The 18,948-nt window shown below is 31.9% G+C and overlaps 1 protein-coding gene across 1 annotated transcript in view; it reads left to right on the top strand.

Annotated features, from left to right (window-relative positions):
- LOC134705591 (uncharacterized) overlaps window positions 1-11,031 on the top strand; it is a 72,022-nt gene extending 60,991 nt beyond the window's left edge. The window contains exons 20-22 of the mRNA XM_063564312.1: window positions 2,344-2,531; window positions 8,190-8,303; window positions 10,945-11,031. Of these exons, the coding sequence (XP_063420382.1) occupies window positions 2,344-2,531; window positions 8,190-8,267 (266 nt within the window). The 3' untranslated portion in view covers window positions 8,268-8,303; window positions 10,945-11,031. The remainder of the gene's footprint in view (window positions 1-2,343; window positions 2,532-8,189; window positions 8,304-10,944) is intronic.
- The last annotated feature ends 7,917 nt before the right edge of the window (window positions 11,032-18,948 follow it).

Below are 18,948 nucleotides of genomic sequence, written 5' to 3'. Positions count from 1 at the left end.
CATCATTGGGGTATATAGTTTAAAAAATGTGTGGCGTGACCCGGCCAACCAACCAAGATGGCCGCCAAGGCTAAAAATAGAACATAGGGGTAAAATGCAGTTTTTGGCTTATAACTCAAAAACCAAAGCATTTAGAGCAAATCTAACAGGTAGTAAAATTGTTTATCAGGTCAAGATCTATCTGTCATGAAATTTTCAGATGGATCGGACAAACCACTGTTTGTTTGATGCCCCTGAATTAGTCATTTTTAGGAAATTTCACCGTTTTTAGCTCACCTGGCCCGAAGGGCCAAGTGAGCTTTTCCGATCACTTTGCGTCCGGCGTCGTCCGTCGTCGTTAACCTTTACAAAAATCTTCTCCTCTGAAACTACTGGGCCAAATTGAACCAAACTTGGCCACAATCATCATTGGGGTATCTAGTTTAAAAAATTTGTGGCGTGACCCGGTCAACCAACCAAGATGGCCGCCACGGCTAAAAATAGAACATAGGGGTAAAATGCAGTTTTTGGCTTATAACTCAAAAACCAAAGCATTTAGAGGAAATCTGACATGGGGTAAAAATGTTTATCAGGTCAAGATCTATCTGCCCTGAAATTTTCAGATAAATCAGTCAACCCGTTGTTGGGTTGCTGCCCCTGAATTGGTAATTTTGTGGAAATTTTGCTGTTTTTGGTTATTATCTTGAATATTATTATAGATAGAGATAAACTGTAAACAGCAATAATGTTAAGCAAAGTAAGATTTACAAATAAGTCAACATGACCGAAATGGTCAGTTGACCCCTTTAGGAGTTATTGCCCTTTATAGTCAATGTTTAACCATTTTTCATAAATCTTAGTTATCTTTTACAAAAATCTTCTCCTCTGAAACTACTTGGCCAAACTAATCCAAACTTGGCCACAATCATCATTTGGGTATATAGTTTAAAAAATGTGTGGCGTGACCCGGTCAACCAACCAAGATGGCCGCAACGGCTAAAAATAGAACATAGGGGTAAAATGCAGTTTTTGGCTTATTACTCAAAAACCAAAGCATTTAGAGGAAATCTGACATGGGGTAAAAATGTTTATCAGGTCAAGATCTATCTGCCCTGAAAATTTCAGATAAATCAGTCAACCCATTGTTGGGTTGCTGCCCCTGAATTGGTAATTTTGTGGAAATTTTGCTGATTTTGGTTATTATCTTGAATATTATTATAGATAGAGATAAACTGTAAACAGCAATAATTTTTAGCAAAGTAGGATTTACAAATAAGTCAACATGACCGAAATGGTCAGTTGACCCCTTTAGGAGTTATTGCCCTTTATAGTCAATTTTTAACCATTTTTCATAAATCTTAGTTATCTTTTACAAAAATCTTCTCCTCTGAAACTACTTGGCCAAATTAATCCAAACTTGGCAACAATCATCTTTGGGGTATCTAGTTTTAAAAATGTGTCCAGTGACCGGACCATTAAATCAAGATGGCCACCACAGCTAAAATAGAACATAGGGGTAAAAGGCAGTTTTTGGCTTATACCTCAAAAACCAAAGCATTTAGAGCAAATCTGACAGGTGGTAAAACTGTTTATCAGATCAAGATCTATCTGCCCTGTAATTTTCAGATGAATCTGACAACCCATTGTTGGGTTGCTGCCCCTGAATTGGTAATTTTAAGGCAATTTTGCTGTTTTTGGTTATTATCTTGAATATTATTATAGATACAGATAAACTGTTAAGAGCAACAATGTACAGCAAAGTAAGACTTAAAAATAAGTCAACATGACCTAAATGGTCAATTGACCCCATAAGGAGTTATTGCCCTTTAAAGTCAATTTTTAACAATTTTCATAAAATTTGTAAATTTTAATTAACATTTTCGACTGAAACTCTTAGGCCAAGTTCAATATAGATAGAATGTTTGTAAGCAGCAAGAATGTTCAGTAAAGTAAGATGTACAAACACATCACCATCACCAAAACACAATTTTGTCATGAATTCAAATGCGTCCTTTGTTTAATATTCACATAGAATAAGGTGAGCGACACAGGCTCTTTGGAGCCTCTAGTTTTATGTACCTTCTGCATAATATGTGCTTTTACGTATCTACTGTTCAAGTCGTTTGTGTGCTTTTTAAAATTAATTTATAGCTGTGTATTATATGTGCTATTTATATTTAAGGTTATTTATCATGCATGCTTAATTGTAACTCTTTAGTACACATTTATGTACAATTGAGTGTAGTGCTTAATATTGGCTATTTTAAGACTTCATATTATACCTCATGTTGTATTCTATGTTTGATGGTTATATAATCATTTACTTCAATAATCTTCAACAACAGCTCAACCTTTATTTTTCAGACAAGCCAACCTCAGAGAAACTTGAACTGTCCTTGCTTGTAAGACTTATTTGGATATTAAGAGATACAGCTAGAAAAAATTCACCAATAAGTGAAATTGATTACCACAATCTTTGTAGTCTAAAAGATTTGACTGATGACCTCAGTAAACTGTCTTATACTGAACAGGAAATTGTGAACATATTTAAAGTAAGAGAAATTTTTTACGATAGCTATTTTAAAATTTCTGATTAATTGTTCCTACATCTTTGTATCAACTCTCAAGACTTTTTTTTTAAATCATGTTTTATGCTAATTGACATTCAACATGTTCAAGTCAAATCTTCCAAAGTACTCTATTCAAACTTGAAAGCTTTACTCGAAAAAACAAAACAAAACAACTGATAATATTTTGTTAAAACACTGTTTAACAATATTGTAGAAATAAATATAAAAATGAGGAGATGTTGCATGATTGCCAATAAGATTATTGTCCTCAAGAGTTCAAATGAAGTGAATATAATAAGCAACTGCAAACCACAGTTTCACTCTCAACAATGAGAAAAACCCATTGAATTTATAAAGTTCATCAACAAATTAGTATTCAAGAAATTAATTAACAAACAAAACATTTTAGAGAACAACTGAACAAAAAAAACACTGTCAATGATAAACAAGTGTCTATCAGATGGAATTTGTTCCAAATGAAGATAATTGATGGAAATAAATGTTGGACTCAAATCTATGGTGGGTTCTTGATCTATGGCAAAATTCAAATCTATGGCTTATTTGATGTCACACAGACATTTGTTCTCTCCAAATCTATGTACATTTTGAAATAGCTTAATTATTTGGGGAAAAACGTAAATTTTTGTGAAACAATTAAATACATGTAACAGCAATTACCAGGGACTTACAGACAAATAAATTCATAGGGTTAATTTCCATTTTCCCTTTCTTAATGGTTTACTTGAAAATGATGGCCACTGTGACAAGAGCATCAAGTGGTACCTTGACTTTTTCTAACTTTAGTTTGCCTCATCCAAATTTTAAAAAACTTATACACAATGGTTACTACAATTCCGTTCCAGGATGAAAATTTCAGGGAATGAATTTTCAGCTCTCCCATGACACTATATGCGAGTATGGTCTTAAGGAAACGATCATGATATTCCGTCGAAAGGGGACGATAAATGGCTGACCTGTGTTAAGAGAGAGCCATATCTCTTGAATGTAAAAGACACCGGTGTAGATTTAAAAAAAGAACAGGCTAATGGCGAGTAATGCAGCTACAAGGCAGCACTCTCATCTTTAGAGTGGAAAGGGATTAATATAAGTTGCAAAACTTGTTTCCCAATCCACTATAAATAAATATGTTTAAACTACTACAATTATGAACTGGATCAGATAAATAGACTTATCGGTCTTCCCTCTGTCTTTATCACTAATCTCAGCACTTAATAGAATTGCATATCACAGCTTTGGGAAGTCAAATACTTTGACTGGGCCTTTATAACTTTGACCTGGACAAACAATGTATCAATGACATTATAATGTATGAGTTGATGTTAAAAATTAGTTTGACCAGAACTTATCATGAGGCCTTCTGTTTAAATAGTTGGGGAAACAATGAAAATACTAGTTTCTATAATGCAAAATACACAAATACAAGCCTATACATAGATCATCTAGTTGTCTATATATTGTAGAATATCAGCTGCTCGACACAATATGAAACCTTTTTGAATTTTTTGCTGCACTCACTCAACAAAAAGCATGTGAAAGTGATACACGGCTGAAAACATGTATCATATTCAATAATTACTCTAATTATCAGCACAACAACATAAAGTGTGTAATTTATATCAATAAACAAGTGATGATACATAAGAATTAATCTATAAACTAATATTTGGCAAACATCTGTCTGTTGAACAAAAAATAAATAAATAAAAACAAAATTTGTAAATTAAACAAAATGAAAGATTTTTTGTAAAAAAAGGAGGGAGATTGGGTAATTTCAATGTAATATAAAATTCAAGAAGTAAAGATGAACTTTGCAAAAGTATTAAGTTAGAACAAAGTAGTTTATATATCCAATAAAAAGAGCAAAAATGAAAATTTACAATTGAGTAGATTTCAATGCAAGAATATATTTTACATGGAAAAGAATACAATTCTAGTTCAAACCAGCTGTGTGATCACTGAAGTGGAAAACTTTAAGGTCCGATATCACAATTATTTCAAAGTGCATTTCTTGTAGAACATAAATGAAAATTAAAAAGATCCCACCTATGCTTTCTCAATGAAAATTGTAGTGTGTTGAACTACTTTTGGGACAAATTATATCAAAATTATGGAAAACTTCATCGGCTCTAACTCAAAATTTGGACAATTTTATGTTAAGGGTGTCTTGAAATCTTTTGACAGCTTCAGAAGTGCTAATTTTTAACCTCTTCCAGCTGGACCAAATCACTACTTTCCTTTAAAATTCTGGACCCAAATTTTTAGCTCATTTGGCCCAAAGTGCCAAGTGAGCTTTTCTCATCACTTGGAATCCAGCGTCCGTAAATTTTTACAAAAATCTTCTCCTCTGAAACTACTGGGCCAAATTTAACCAAACTTAGCCACAATCATCGTTGGAGTATCTAGTTTAAAAATTGTGTCCGGTCACCCGGCATACCAACCAAGATGGCCGCCACGGCTAAAAATAGAACAATGGGGTAAAATGCAGTTTTTTGCTTATAACCCGAAAACCAAAGCATTTAGAGCAAATCTTACAATGGGCTTAAATTGTTTATCAGGTCAAGATCTATCTGCCCTGAAATTTTCAGATGAATCGGACAACCGGTTATTAGGTTGCTGCCTCTGAATTGGTAATTTTAAGAAAATTTTGCTGTTTTGGCTTATTATCTTGAATATTATTATAGATAGAGATAACCTGTAAACAGCAAAAATGTTCAGCAAAGTAAGAACTACAAATAAGTCAGCATGACCAAAATGGTCAATTGACCCCCTAAGGAGTTATTGCCCTTTTTAGTCAATTTTTAACAATTTTCGTAAATTTTTTAAATTTTCACTAACATTTTCCACTGAAACTATTGGGACAAGTTCATTATAGATAGAGATAATTGTAAGCAGCAAGAATGTTTAGAAAAGTAAGATCTACAAACACATCCCCATCACCAAAACACAATTTTGTCATAAATCCATCTGTGTCCTTTGTTTAATATTCACATAGACCAAGGTGAGCGACACAGGCTCTTTGGAGCCTCTAGTTTTACAGTGTAATTTCACCCCCCTACTTGCAATTTGAGGCAATAAACATGGAGAAATAAATTTGGAAGGGGTATACAAATTAATGGCAAGTAACTCACTGTCATAACTAGGGACTATATTCGTGAACAATGGAAATCAAGGGACGACAATTGTGGTCTCAGACCTAATAGGATAGAAAGAGTAAACCAATCTTAAAAAAACATGGTTTGACCAAAGCTTAATAAATTATAACACTGCTTACAAAGTTTCATAACAATAGGATATATATCATAGACAATATGGTAAGTTCTATACTCATCTTTGTGTGTTAAATTTTGACATTAAAATTAAAACATTTCAAAGAGGGACGAAAGATACCAAAGGGACAGTCAAACTCATAAATCTAAAACAAACTGACAACGCCATGGCTAAAAATGAAAAAGACAAACAGAAAAACAATAGTACACATGACACAACATAGAAAACTAAAGAATAGACAACACGAACCCCACCAAAAACTAGGGGTGATCTCAGGTGCTCCGGAAGGGTAAGTAGATCCTGCTCCACATGCGGCACCCGTCGTGTTGCTTATGTGATTACAAATCCGGTAAATAGTCTAATTCGGTAGGTCAAATTCATGAAAGGGAAGGGGATTGTTGTTACGACGTGAGGAACATATCCGATATCATTTGTGAAATGGTTATTCCATAACGGTCAACCAACTCGTGATGGCGTCCGTAAAATTTACGAAGGGATGATTTCAACTTCACCATTTGGAACTCTTGATTTAATAGCTTCCTTGTGAGCAGTAACCCTCTATCAAGAAAATCATGATAGGAAATGCAAGCATGGGAATATCGTATCAATTGAGAGATATATACCCCGTATGCAGGTGCTGCTGGAATGTTGCTACTTAGAAATGAAAAGTTCACAATTGGAAAGCTGAAATCATCTCTTTTGTTGTAAAGTTTTGTCTTCAACAGACCCTCATTGTCAATTGCTAGATGTAAGTTAAGATATGAAGCTGACTTAACTGTATCTGTAGTATCCTTTATCTCCAATTCAACTATCAACATTTGGGGCTTTAAAAATTTAAATATTGCAAAAAAATACTTTTAAATGCCTTAATATATAATTTATCATGTACTAAAAGCAAAAGAGTACTCATTTGATTTATCAGACTTAGCATAATTATTCAAAAGTCAAATTTATATGAGCCTGCACCTAAAAATTGAGGTTTTTCAATGAAGGGGGGCCTTACATGAAGATGTAATATTTTCCAGCAATTTTAAATTTGTGAAGCTTTTTGGTTATAAATAATCCTTTGACATATATGATACAACAAATCTGAGCACAAAAAGACTCTTGCAATTAACTTTTCTTGCAGACAGTATGGTCTGATACAAGGATTTTTGCCTTTTTAGTGAAAAACTTGCATGCAATTTTAGTATCAACAGGCTTATATGTAAACCACTTGCTATCCTACAGAAGAAAAGAAAGGTATTATGTGAGATGGAACAGGTACAATAGATGAACATTCAGAAGATTCTTGTTTACTTTTACCCATTCCAAGTCCATCATCTAAGAAAAGTCGATATCTACACCATTTGTCTCCAATATTTGAACATTTAGTGAATAGATTTGAGGCAGATGATAGACCAAAGGCTGATAAAACAGTAAAATTTATTGTTCCAGCAAAATCCTAAATATGTTTGTTGTTTAGTACATACATCATAATGAAAATAAGCAGACTAAAGTTCAAACTTAAATGGATAGCAATCTTTTGTGAAATAGTTTAAAGCCACTTTCCAGTCTTCAAATTTTATTCTTACTTTTTAAATAAAAACATTCTGTTCACTTAAATCCAAAATCAGACGTTTTTGGCCCGACTTTGAACTGCAACACTAAGCGGATTTACAACAAATGGTTGAAATGGAGTTTCAATAACACAGTTGATATTAAGTTATTCTGAAACTGCTTCATTTACAAATTTAGAAAGGACATTAGCAGAATTGTTATTCTTAAATGATATAGATGTAGGAGTCTGCAACAAAGGAATAACGTAACCATGTTTGATAGTATTTATAACAAATTCATTAGCACCTATATGTTTCCAAAATCACGGGCATTTTGGGTATATGCCATCCAATCAGATTGAACATAAACACAACTCATGTGCTTGATATAAACACACACACGTGTTTATAGTAAACAATCACTTGACCGGTACAACGTCATGTGACCAATAGCTTTAATAAATATATTTATCTTGTCTGATAAATGGACTAAGTTTTATTTACATTTAAAAAATAAATACAGTCTGGGGTTAAATTTTGTAACAAATCAAATACTTTATTAAAATCTTCATAGAATTTTATGAAACTTTTATAATCTGGTAGGATTCATCTGACCTTGACCATCTACATGGAACATTGAAATGATGCTTTTATAGTTAAATCAATCATGATCTGAGCTTTAAATGCAGACTTTGCATACTTTCATAATACAGACACGGTGAAATAATCGGATCATCTATAGGTGTGGCCTATATTTTCTTGTAATTTGATATATTTTTATGATTTTAATAATTCTTTTGCATTTATTCTTCAGATTCTGCACACGCTTGCTAATAAGGATTTTATTTCTTACCCTCACCACAGAGGTAGTAACAGTGCTTGTGGACCTTGAGAAAGTGTGTTTGGATCTGTTGCTTAAGACTTGCATGTAAGTCTAGCGAACTTTTACTTAATAGGATTACTATATTCCATTTTCTTTTGTCAAAAAAAAAGATGTTGATAGTTTGATATGATCAAATGATATTTTTACTACTCAGTAATTCAATTAGTATGCTACGCTTATAACCATAGATTGTTATGAGGTCTTTTTTTTGTGGGGGGGGGGGAAGGGATATGGGCTATTTGAAGTCATTTACAAAAGAACTTTTACCATCTACCTGTAGTTAAATTATTTTAATTAAATACATATCCATCAATCCAAGATCCAGCTAATTCTGTATTTTACCAATAAAAGAACTGAGGTTTTCTTTTCAGTTCATTAATAGTAATCTATTTTTAATATTCAATCACAATCCAAATTTAGAGGTGTTTTAAGCTTAAATGTTGTGTCCATACTTGCTCAACGGTTCAGGGTTTGACCTCTGCAGGGAAATCGTTTGCTGTCACTCTGAAATCCTCTTTTTCCATATTTAACTGGTAAATGGATTTTTTATTTTCAACTTAACATATTGATAAAATCTAGAGTCAATTATTTTTTCAAACCTTCATAGAAAAAAGTAAAATCACAAAAATACTGAGCTTAGAGGAAAATCAATTCGGAAAGTCCATAAAATTTTATGAAACTTTGGCAGATAGCATTTTCAGACATTTTTTCTTACATCATTTAGTTTAAATATATTTTATTTTCTCAACGTAAAATGGATTGGACACAAGTAAACCATGAATTGCAATACAATATTAATATGAGCATGCAATAATTCAGAATATGAAATACTATACGAGTCTATCTATTGAAAAACAAAAATATTGGAACAATTGGTAATGATAATGAAGATAAAGACTTGAATGTACTGCAAATACACTATTAGTATCATATAACAAAAAGCTTTCAGACCTTTTAATAAACTTGAACACATGTTTAAATATATGGACATTTTGTTCATACAAGGAGTTTAGCTTACCAGATGGTAGAAACATAATGTTCAGTATAAGGTCATCAAGAAGCCATCTAATATTGTCCATCACAATTTCTCTCTGGTCTATATAAAAAGAATTTGAAAAAGAAATGGTGTACAGTCTTAATATTGCATCCACAAAAGCATCTTCATACTGAGGGAAATATATTTTGATCTATTGCACTGTTACACATTCAATAAGTGTTTTATTACATTTTACATGTACATACAATTTGATTGGACAACATGAATACCTTTCATCTAATCAGATTTCAGAATAAGAGGTTATAACAGGTCAGTGCAATAGACTGCACACACGTACAATAGAACTATGAGGGGGGATAGGACCTTTATTGGGACTCCAGGATTGGGTGTTTTTCAGCTCGGGATTTCCGGATTGACCCTTTCGGGATCCGGGAATTCTTTTTTTCAAATTTCGGGATGTTGGGATTTAAAAGAGGGACGAAAGATACCAAAGGGACAGTCAAACTCGTAAATCTAAAACAAACTGATTTTAGTTATTTAAATTCCGGACCTCGGGATTTCGTGTTTTTAAGCCCGGGATTTCGGGATCAGGACCCCTCCTATCCCCCTTCAACTATAATTTCCAGTGCAATAGACCATAGAACAGAAAATGGCAGAAAAATAGCAAATGATATAGAAATATTAATAAAACAGTAAAATACTCTTTATTAGGTAATAATGAACAATATTACAGTATTGTGCAATATCACAGTATTGCACACTAGCAAGAAATCTTCAGTTGAAATTTATACTCATATTTCAACCAATTTTTTATTTTTTAAGATCTCCAAATTTTGAAACCTATATTTTGTCATGAAATCCAAATTCAGAGCTGTATCAAGCTTAAATATTGTGTTCAAACTTGCACCAACTGTTCAGGGTTCAACCTCTGTGGCTATATCAGGCTGTTCTTGGCAAACATATAATAACATTTTAATAAGAGGGAAATTTTCAATAGTCTGTGGTATGTGTAACCTTGTAAGATTACATTTTGTGTTGCTGTGGGTTTAAATCAGTACCATCATAAAAGTAACAAAATATCAATATCTTATACAACTAAAACTTATATAGCAACACGTTGAAGCTTAAACATTTATCAGTAAACTATCTATAATGCAATTATACTGTCATTAAGGTGGAAATTTCAGTGCAGATGCAACAACAGCTTCACCAATTAATGTTGTGTGATTAGGTCAGTTTAAAGGGATCAATTAATGGTATGTCACAGATTTAAATGCAGTAGTATAAGCAATGCCACATTTGAAGATTTTTTATCTGGTGCTACATCTGTCATACTGTGGATTCATTTATATTCGTGGTAACCAATTTTTGTGGATTATGGAAAACATGTATGTTCAAAGATATTTAATTTCCAGGTTTTGCTGAGGTTTGCATACAAGTCTATAAAACATTTGTCATGCGTTGAGCATTTAATTTCGTTGCTTACCTGTACCCACAAAATTTATAAAAATTAATAACAAACAAATAATAATGAATCCACAGTAGTCTAATGTTTGAATGAATTTTAGTGTTTGCATTAAATAATCATATGCAGATGAGCTATTTCTCTTGTGTCAACAGTATATATTTTTTTTAATTATAAAGACATTCAAAACCAGTGTTTTATTCTTTTTTCAATTTACTTTGTAGGAATGAAGACAATTGTCCTTTGCCATAAACATATGGAGTAAGATAATCAGACTCAGAATTTAGCCAATCAAAATACTTGATTTGTTGCTAAATGTAAATATGGTGTTTTATGATATATGATATATATGCGCCCTGAAGATTAGTTATAATTTTATTAAACTGGTGATATAGATTTCACATGCCCACCACTTGGGAATTTCTTGTGAAATTGTACCCACCCTTAAATACAACTAGATCCTCAAAGCTCTGAAGTATGACGTTGGACATCGCCACCTGGCTGTTCTCTCATGTGAAATCTATATTACCAGTTTAATAAAATTATAATTAATCTTCAAATGTTTCGAATAATTGAACAATTAAATCAGATGTGAGATATTTTAAAGTTAGAACTATTGTAAAACTGCTTGCCATGTAGTATGGTATACTGTTTTCAACATGTTTATTAAGAAATAATTCCTTCATGTCATGCTCTATGCTCATTTTAACATGGGTAGGCATTATATTTGTTGATATTTTACACTGAGCGTTAGAAGGAATTATTTCGATTCTAATAGGACAAATATAGCATTTTTATAGGTTGAAGCGTACGAAAATACCGTTTAAATGTTTGGCTTTTCTCGTTTCCTCCAGAGGATTCTGTGCATTACATTTCACATTAGATAAATTTCAAAACACTGAACAGGGTAAATATATGTTGTTTTATAAAATTATATAATAAAAGTTAATGTTAGCTACTTAAATGTGTATATTTTAAAGGATAACGATGGAAATAATGTTAATATATACAGTAAGTTTGTGCGCATGTGTCAAACATATTTTGTGCTCATTAGAACACAGCTTTGTTTATAAAGCGCAATAAGGACGTCATATTAGAATGGACAATAACTCAGAATTGATTTCACCATCTCTCATAAAACTTTGAAAAATTGTTTATATATACAGACATATTAAAAATAAGATTAACGGTACCAATTTTCTTGCACCAGATGCGCATTTCGACAATACATGTCTCTTCAGTGATGCTCGTTGCCAAAATATTTGAAAACCAAAGCTTATATAAAAGATGAAGAGCTATAATCCAAAAGGTCCAAAAAGTATAGCCAAATCGGGTGAAAGGAATTAGAGCTTTCTTTTGATTTTTATAAATTTTGGATTAAATGTTTTTGAGTTTGGTGATTAAGATAAATAAGGGGGAATTTTTCAACATTCCTGAAAATAGGACAAACATCCTTTTAGCAGTTATCACAAAACTTTGGTGAATTGTTAATATCTATTAAGATATGCTCTCTTTTTTTGTGGTAAATTTCTAATATGTTCATGTTTTATGTAAAAGGGTACAACAGTGTTTGTGTGTCTTTCTTGGGAGAGGGGGGTAAATCTATGAGCAATGCTCTCAGTATTTCTAGTTGATCATAGCAGTTCATTTGAAGCATAAAGATAATCTAAAAAGGTGACCGTTTATCATACTCTCATGGGCAGCTTTTTTTATATATTGAAATACAATGTATAATAGAGATGAATTATTTTTTCAAGAAAAAAACATATTTGTTTGATGATAGTCTGTATATATTTGTTAAAACATTTATGGAAAAGTAAAGTTATAGTACCAAATTGACAAGAGTAAATAAATATGACAAATATACCTATAATCTTTTTCCAATTGCAAAATGTAACAAACAATTTTAGTGAAGACAAAATATCTCTGTGTGGGGTATATATTATATTTACATGTTTTGTAAGTTTACAAAACTACTTTGAGGAATGGTGGAGATGGTTTCAATGCTTTCACCACTTTCACCACAATAATCATGTTTAAAGATTGACATAAAAGCTGTGCATAAAGTGAGAAGACCATTCTTTATCTACTTAGACAAGGACTTATTTGAATCTCGAATATTTTTTGAAGTCAAGAAAATTGATCAGAAATGTAGGAAAAAAAAATAACCAAATTAAAGAGGGTTAATAACCATGCATCCATGATGACTATAATGTTAATTTTACTTTCACTAATATTTCAGTAAGAACTAACAATCCCTCTCAATAATGCATGAATGGCTGACCATCCTTAATGGAGTTAGTTTTCATCATACATTTCATATCAATTTTCCAGAATTAGTAATAATTCCAGATTAAAAAAAATCCTTATTTTTCAAGGCTTGTGTTTAAGGATGTAATAAAACTTCACTATGCAATTGTTTTTCTTGTGTTTTGTTAATGTGGAATTTTCTTTTATGTACCACATTGTTTTTAGATATTACTAAATATATAACTTGTAATGATTGTTGAATGATGCGATAGAACTGCTTTTGTTTTTGTTTTTTCTTTAATATGAAATGATCTTTTTAAAAGTGTTAGATTTTAAAATGTAAACAAAATGGTATTTGTGATATAAAGGATGATATAGTTATGAGATATCAAAAGCATGTCAGTTCAATTATTAAACAGTCAAACAAAATCTGAATACCCAATTTTAAAATTGTTGGTTGTGGTGTGATAAGCATGTTAAATTAAGACCTAACTTTTAGAACACAAAATGAATACAACTTGTACTTATATTTTTGTCTGTACTTGGTGAAATCACATCCATTTTTGTTAAAGTGTATTGATGAACTTTAAGATTTGAACCCATAAACCCCATAAATGTTCGTGTATAGCTATGTACTCTGTACTTTAAAATCCTTTATAACAATGATGAGAGGTACATTGGAGGCCTGTTGCAATACAAAATTTGTCTCTATTCGTTATATCATCAAAACTTTTTTGCTCTTTTTTGTAGTCAAATGCCTTTAAATGAGGATGCTACGACAATTTAAACATTGTGTATTATCTTGAAATTATTATTTTATACCTTTTAGTTCTAGGTTTTTTTGACAAACAGCAATGAATGAAAAACTTAATCCAAATTCTGTCATACTTAAAATATTTGTTTCTCATGATGAAAAAGTAATTATAACTGGTTGTCAATTTTGCTGCTTAGGAGTTTTGACCCTTAGTTGCATTTGTTAGTTGCTTTTGTTATACATGTAATGCTAATATAGATGTTTTAAAAACCTGGTTTGCTGCCATTTTGAAAGCCTTTTGTCAACATATGTTTACAACAATGTTTGTGTTAATAAATTATGTAAAACAATACAAGATCATGGAAAATATTTCTGATCTCCATAAAGTTAAAATTAATCTCTTAATGTCCTTTTTTGCAAGGTGCATTACAAGTGATGGTTTTAAAAACTTAGGAATCATGTTTTATATTTTCATTTATGTGTCATAATCAGCTATTTTTGAAAAATTCCTTGACTGTATTTTTTCAAACTTTTTTATTGTGTTACCCATTTTCATACTGGCGCTTTAAACTACATACCGGTATGTCTGTTGTCCTTGATGGAAGACCTACACTTTATGTTTTTATATGCCCTTGTATTAGAAATGTCATACTGGTGTGTCTGTTGTCATACACCTTATCGCTATTTGTCCGCCATTACTGGATATCACACAGGTTCCCGTAAAATTTTGACGTAATAAAACAAAATATCTGACGCCACAATGGAAAAGTGATTGTTGTATGCGTCAAAAGGTCAAGCGGACGGGTCGGCCGGCCGAGTAGACTTATAGCGATAAGGTGTATTGATGGAAGACCTACACTTTATGTTTTTATATGCCCTTGTATAAGAATGATTAAAAAGGGGAGATATATTTTTACTTTTCCAAAGAATGGACTTGTTGCTGCCTTTCATTTGTTACTTTTATAAACTTCATGAAATGATTTTGGATGCAGTTTTATATTATATTGGTATTTTACGATAATTATCTGTTTTTATAGTAACATGAAATGAAGCTGAACTTGTGTTATATATCTTAAAAACAAAGTTTAACTGTTTTATGAAGTATAATCATATTTGTTTGGATGAATGATTGGATGGATGCATGGGTGTAACACATTTTAAATTGTTTATAGAGATTGTTTAAAGGAGGATTGTTACTTGAGTGGTAATTGATGTTAAGATTTTATTTCCCCTGGAAGCATCTGTAGATTCATTATTATTCAGTATGTTCTTATTTCCAAAGATTTTATGAGTATATGTGAACCACACATTTTAGTTTTCAACTGAATGCAAATTTTTGTATATAAATATTTATATGCAAATTTACATATATATTTATGCTTCATTAATGTATAACAGTGCCTATTAAGATGAAAATATTTAATATACATCTTTAAAATGTTTTTAGTTGTTATTTATTTTGATATTGGAGAGTTACATCATGGCAACCATCACAACTGTTGAGAAAAACAATATACAGCATCATTTGTTTGTAAATATAAACTATAGTCGCCGTCACGTAAAATTGGCACCATGATTTTTGTCAAAATTTTCTTAAATATCAACCGCATTTACTCCAGATCATGTTTTTTGATTGGCGGAATAAAAATCCAATCCAAATATATACTACTGTCCTACCTTTTATTGTGTTTGCACAGTATAATCCTGACCTTCACGTGACTATGCCAACAAACCAAGATGGCTGCCATGGGTAAAAATAGAACATAGGGGTAAAATGTAGATTTTGGCTTATTACTCTGAAATCAAAGCATTTAGAGCAAATCTGACATTGGGTAAAATTGTTTATCAGGTATAGATCTATCTGCCCTGAAATTTTCAAACTAATAGGACAACTGGTTGTTGGGTTGCAGCCCTTGAATTGGCAGTTTTAAGGAAAGATACCTTTTTTTAGCTCACCTAGCCTAAAGGGCCAAATGAGCTTTTCCCATCACTTTGGGTCTGTCGTTGTCGTCCATCGTCGTTAACTTTTACAAAAATATTCTCCTCTGAAACTACTGGGCCAAATTAAACCAAACTTGGCCACAATCATTGGGGTATCTAGTTTAAAAAATGTGTTCAGTGACCTGACCAACCAAGCAAGATAGCCGCCATGGCTAGAAATAGAACATAGGGGTAAAATGCAGTTTTTGGATTATAACTCAAAAACCAAAGCATTTAGAGCAAATCTGAGACAGTTAAAATTGTTTATCAGGTCAAGATCTATCTGAATCGGACAACCTGATGTTGGGTTGCTGCACCTGAATTGGTAATTTTAAGGAAATTTAGCTGTTTTTGGTTATTATATTGAATATTATTATAGATAGAGATAAACTGTAAGCAAGCAATAATGTTCAGCAAAGTAAGAACTACAAATAAGTTACCAAGACAAAAATGGTCAGTTGACCGCTAAAGAAGTTATTGCCCTTTATAGTCATTTATTACCAATTTTTCATAATTATTTCTCATCTTTTACAAAAATCTTCTTCTCAAAAACTACTGGTCCAAATTTTACCATACTTGGCCATAATCATCATTGAGGTATCTAGTTTTAAAAATTAGGCGATGATCCTGTCAATCCACCAAGATGACAATCACGTCTAAAAATAGAACATATGAGTAAAATGTAGATTTTGGCTTATAACTGTGAAACCAAAGCAATAATGATAATTCAGACTTGGGGGTTAAATTGTTTTGCAAGTCAAAATCTATCTGCCCTGATATTTTCAGATGAATCCAACAACTGGTTGTTGGTTTGCTGCCCCTGAATTTGAAATTCTTAAGGAAATTTTGCTGTTTTTGGTTACTATCTTGAATATTATTTCAGATAGAGATAAACTGTAAACAGCAATAATGTTCAGCAAAGTAAGATCCAGAAATAAGTCACCATGACCAAAAAGGTCAGTTGAACACTTAAGGTGGTACCTAACACTTTCACTAAAATCAATTTGGCTCGTTTAATTTTCATAAAATTTTGGCAAAGTATTTACTTTGAACTTTTGACAAAAAATAAAAAAAAATAAAAAAGATTGAACCAACCATTTTATCAGAAAAATTACACTGGTTATATAGCAGTTTGACAAACACAAATTTTGATCATTGAGAAGCTTAATATTATCTTAACAACGCAACGTAATTAAAACGTTCAGTTGATTTTACAGAGTTATCTCCCTGTAGTGTTAGGTACCACCTTAAGGAGTTATTTCCCTTTATAGTCATTTTTTAATAATTTTGTAAATTTTGTAAATTTTTGTAGCTTTTTTTCTACTAAATAGTGTTCAAAGAAAAGGTGTTATTACTGTTTATGTTCAAATTGTTGTGCGAATTTGTGTAACCTGTTTGTTTTCCAACAGTAGCTATTGAAATATAATGTGAAACAAGCAATCATTGGGTGGTATTCAAACTTATTTTAATCATATAACGATATGCTAGTAACAAATTCACAGTAAGTCTTTTCATCATCGTACAATAAACACCACTGAGCACCAAATAGGTATATGATATGTATTTTTACTGGAATCCCATATTGATAATGTTTGAGCGTATGCAATGGTTTATTGTGTAGCATTGTCTCGAAAGCTTTTGATAATTGTTAAATTCTATTTAATGTCTTTTTTGATAATTATACCCCCGCATTAATAAAGTGGGTGTATACTGTTTTACCTCTGTCTGTCAGTCCGTTCGTTCGTCCGGCCTGCTTCAGGTTAAAGTTTTTAGTGTAATTAGTTTTTGATGAAGTTAAATTAAATTTTTCTTGCCAAATTGGAGTTTTGATCCAAATTTCACCGTCTATTGACCATAGATAATGATAGTGGGAGTTAGGCTCATTCGTTTCACATTTAGCTCACCTGGCCCAAAGGGCCAAGTGAGCTTTACCCATCACTAGGCGTCCGTCGTCTGTCGTCGTTAACTTTTACAAACATCTTCTCCTCTGAAACTACTAGGCCAAATTAAACCAAACTTGGCCACAATCATCATTAGGGTATCTTATTTAAGAAATGTGTCCGATGACCCGGCCAACCATCAAAGATGACCGCAATGGCTAAAAATAGAACATAGGGGTAAAATGCAGTTTTTGGCTTATAACTCAAAACTCAAAGCATTTAAAGCAAATCTGACAGAGTACAATTGTTAATTAGATCAAGATCTACCTGCCCTGAAATTTTTAGATGATTCGGACAACTGGTTGTTGGGTTGCTGCCCCTGAATTTGTAAATTTAAGGAAATTTTGCTGTTTTTGGTTGTTATCTTGAATATTATTATAGATACAGATAAAGTGTTAACAGCAATAATGTTCAGCAAAGTGAGTTCTACAAATAAGTCAAACATGACCGAAATGGTCAGTTTACCCCCTTTAAGAGTTATTGCCCTTTATAGTAATTTTTTAACAATTTTTCGTAAATCTTAATAATCTTTTATAAAAAATTTCTACTCTAAAACTACTGGGCTAAATTAATTCAAACTTGGCCACAATCATCTTTGGGGTATGTAGTTTAAAAATGTGTCTGGTGACCCGGCCATTCAACCAAGATGGCCGCCATGGCTAAAAATAGAACATAGGGGTAAAATGCAGTTTTTGGCTTATAACTGAAAAACCAAAGCATTTAGAACAAATCTGACATGGAGCAAAATTGTCAAGATCTATCTGCCCAGAAATTCTTTGATGATTCAGACAAGAAGTTGTTGGGTTGCTGCCCCTGAATTTGAAATTGTAAGGAAATTTTGCTGTTTTTGGTTATTATCTTGAATATTATTATAGATAAAGATAAACTGTAAGCAGCAATAATGTTCAGCAAAGTAAGATTTATAAATAAGTCAACATTTGGAAATGGTCAATTGACCCCCTAAGGAGTTATTGTCCTTTATAAAAAAAAATTAGCAATTTTCAGTAAATATGTGAACTTTTACTACAATTTTCCACAGAAACTACTGGGCCAGGTTCATTATAGATAGAGATAATTGTAAGCAGCAAGAATGTTCAGTAAAGTGAGATGCACAAACACATCACCTTCACCAAAACACAATTTTGTCATGAATCCATCTGCTTCTTTTGTTTAATATTCACATAGACCAAGGTAACCGACACAGCCTCTTTAGAGCCTCTAGTTAGGAAGTTTCTAGAAGACAAACTTTTTTTTCTGTTAACATTTACAGACAGTCTAGGATAAACAATTTTTTTTGAAATACT

Source organism: Mytilus trossulus, chromosome 2 (assembly GCF_036588685.1).
Source record: "Mytilus trossulus isolate FHL-02 chromosome 2, PNRI_Mtr1.1.1.hap1, whole genome shotgun sequence".
NCBI lineage: Eukaryota > Metazoa > Mollusca > Bivalvia > Mytilida > Mytilidae > Mytilus > Mytilus trossulus.
The sequence above is the reverse complement of the archived record's forward strand: the minus strand, read 5'-3'. Positions and strand labels throughout refer to the sequence as shown.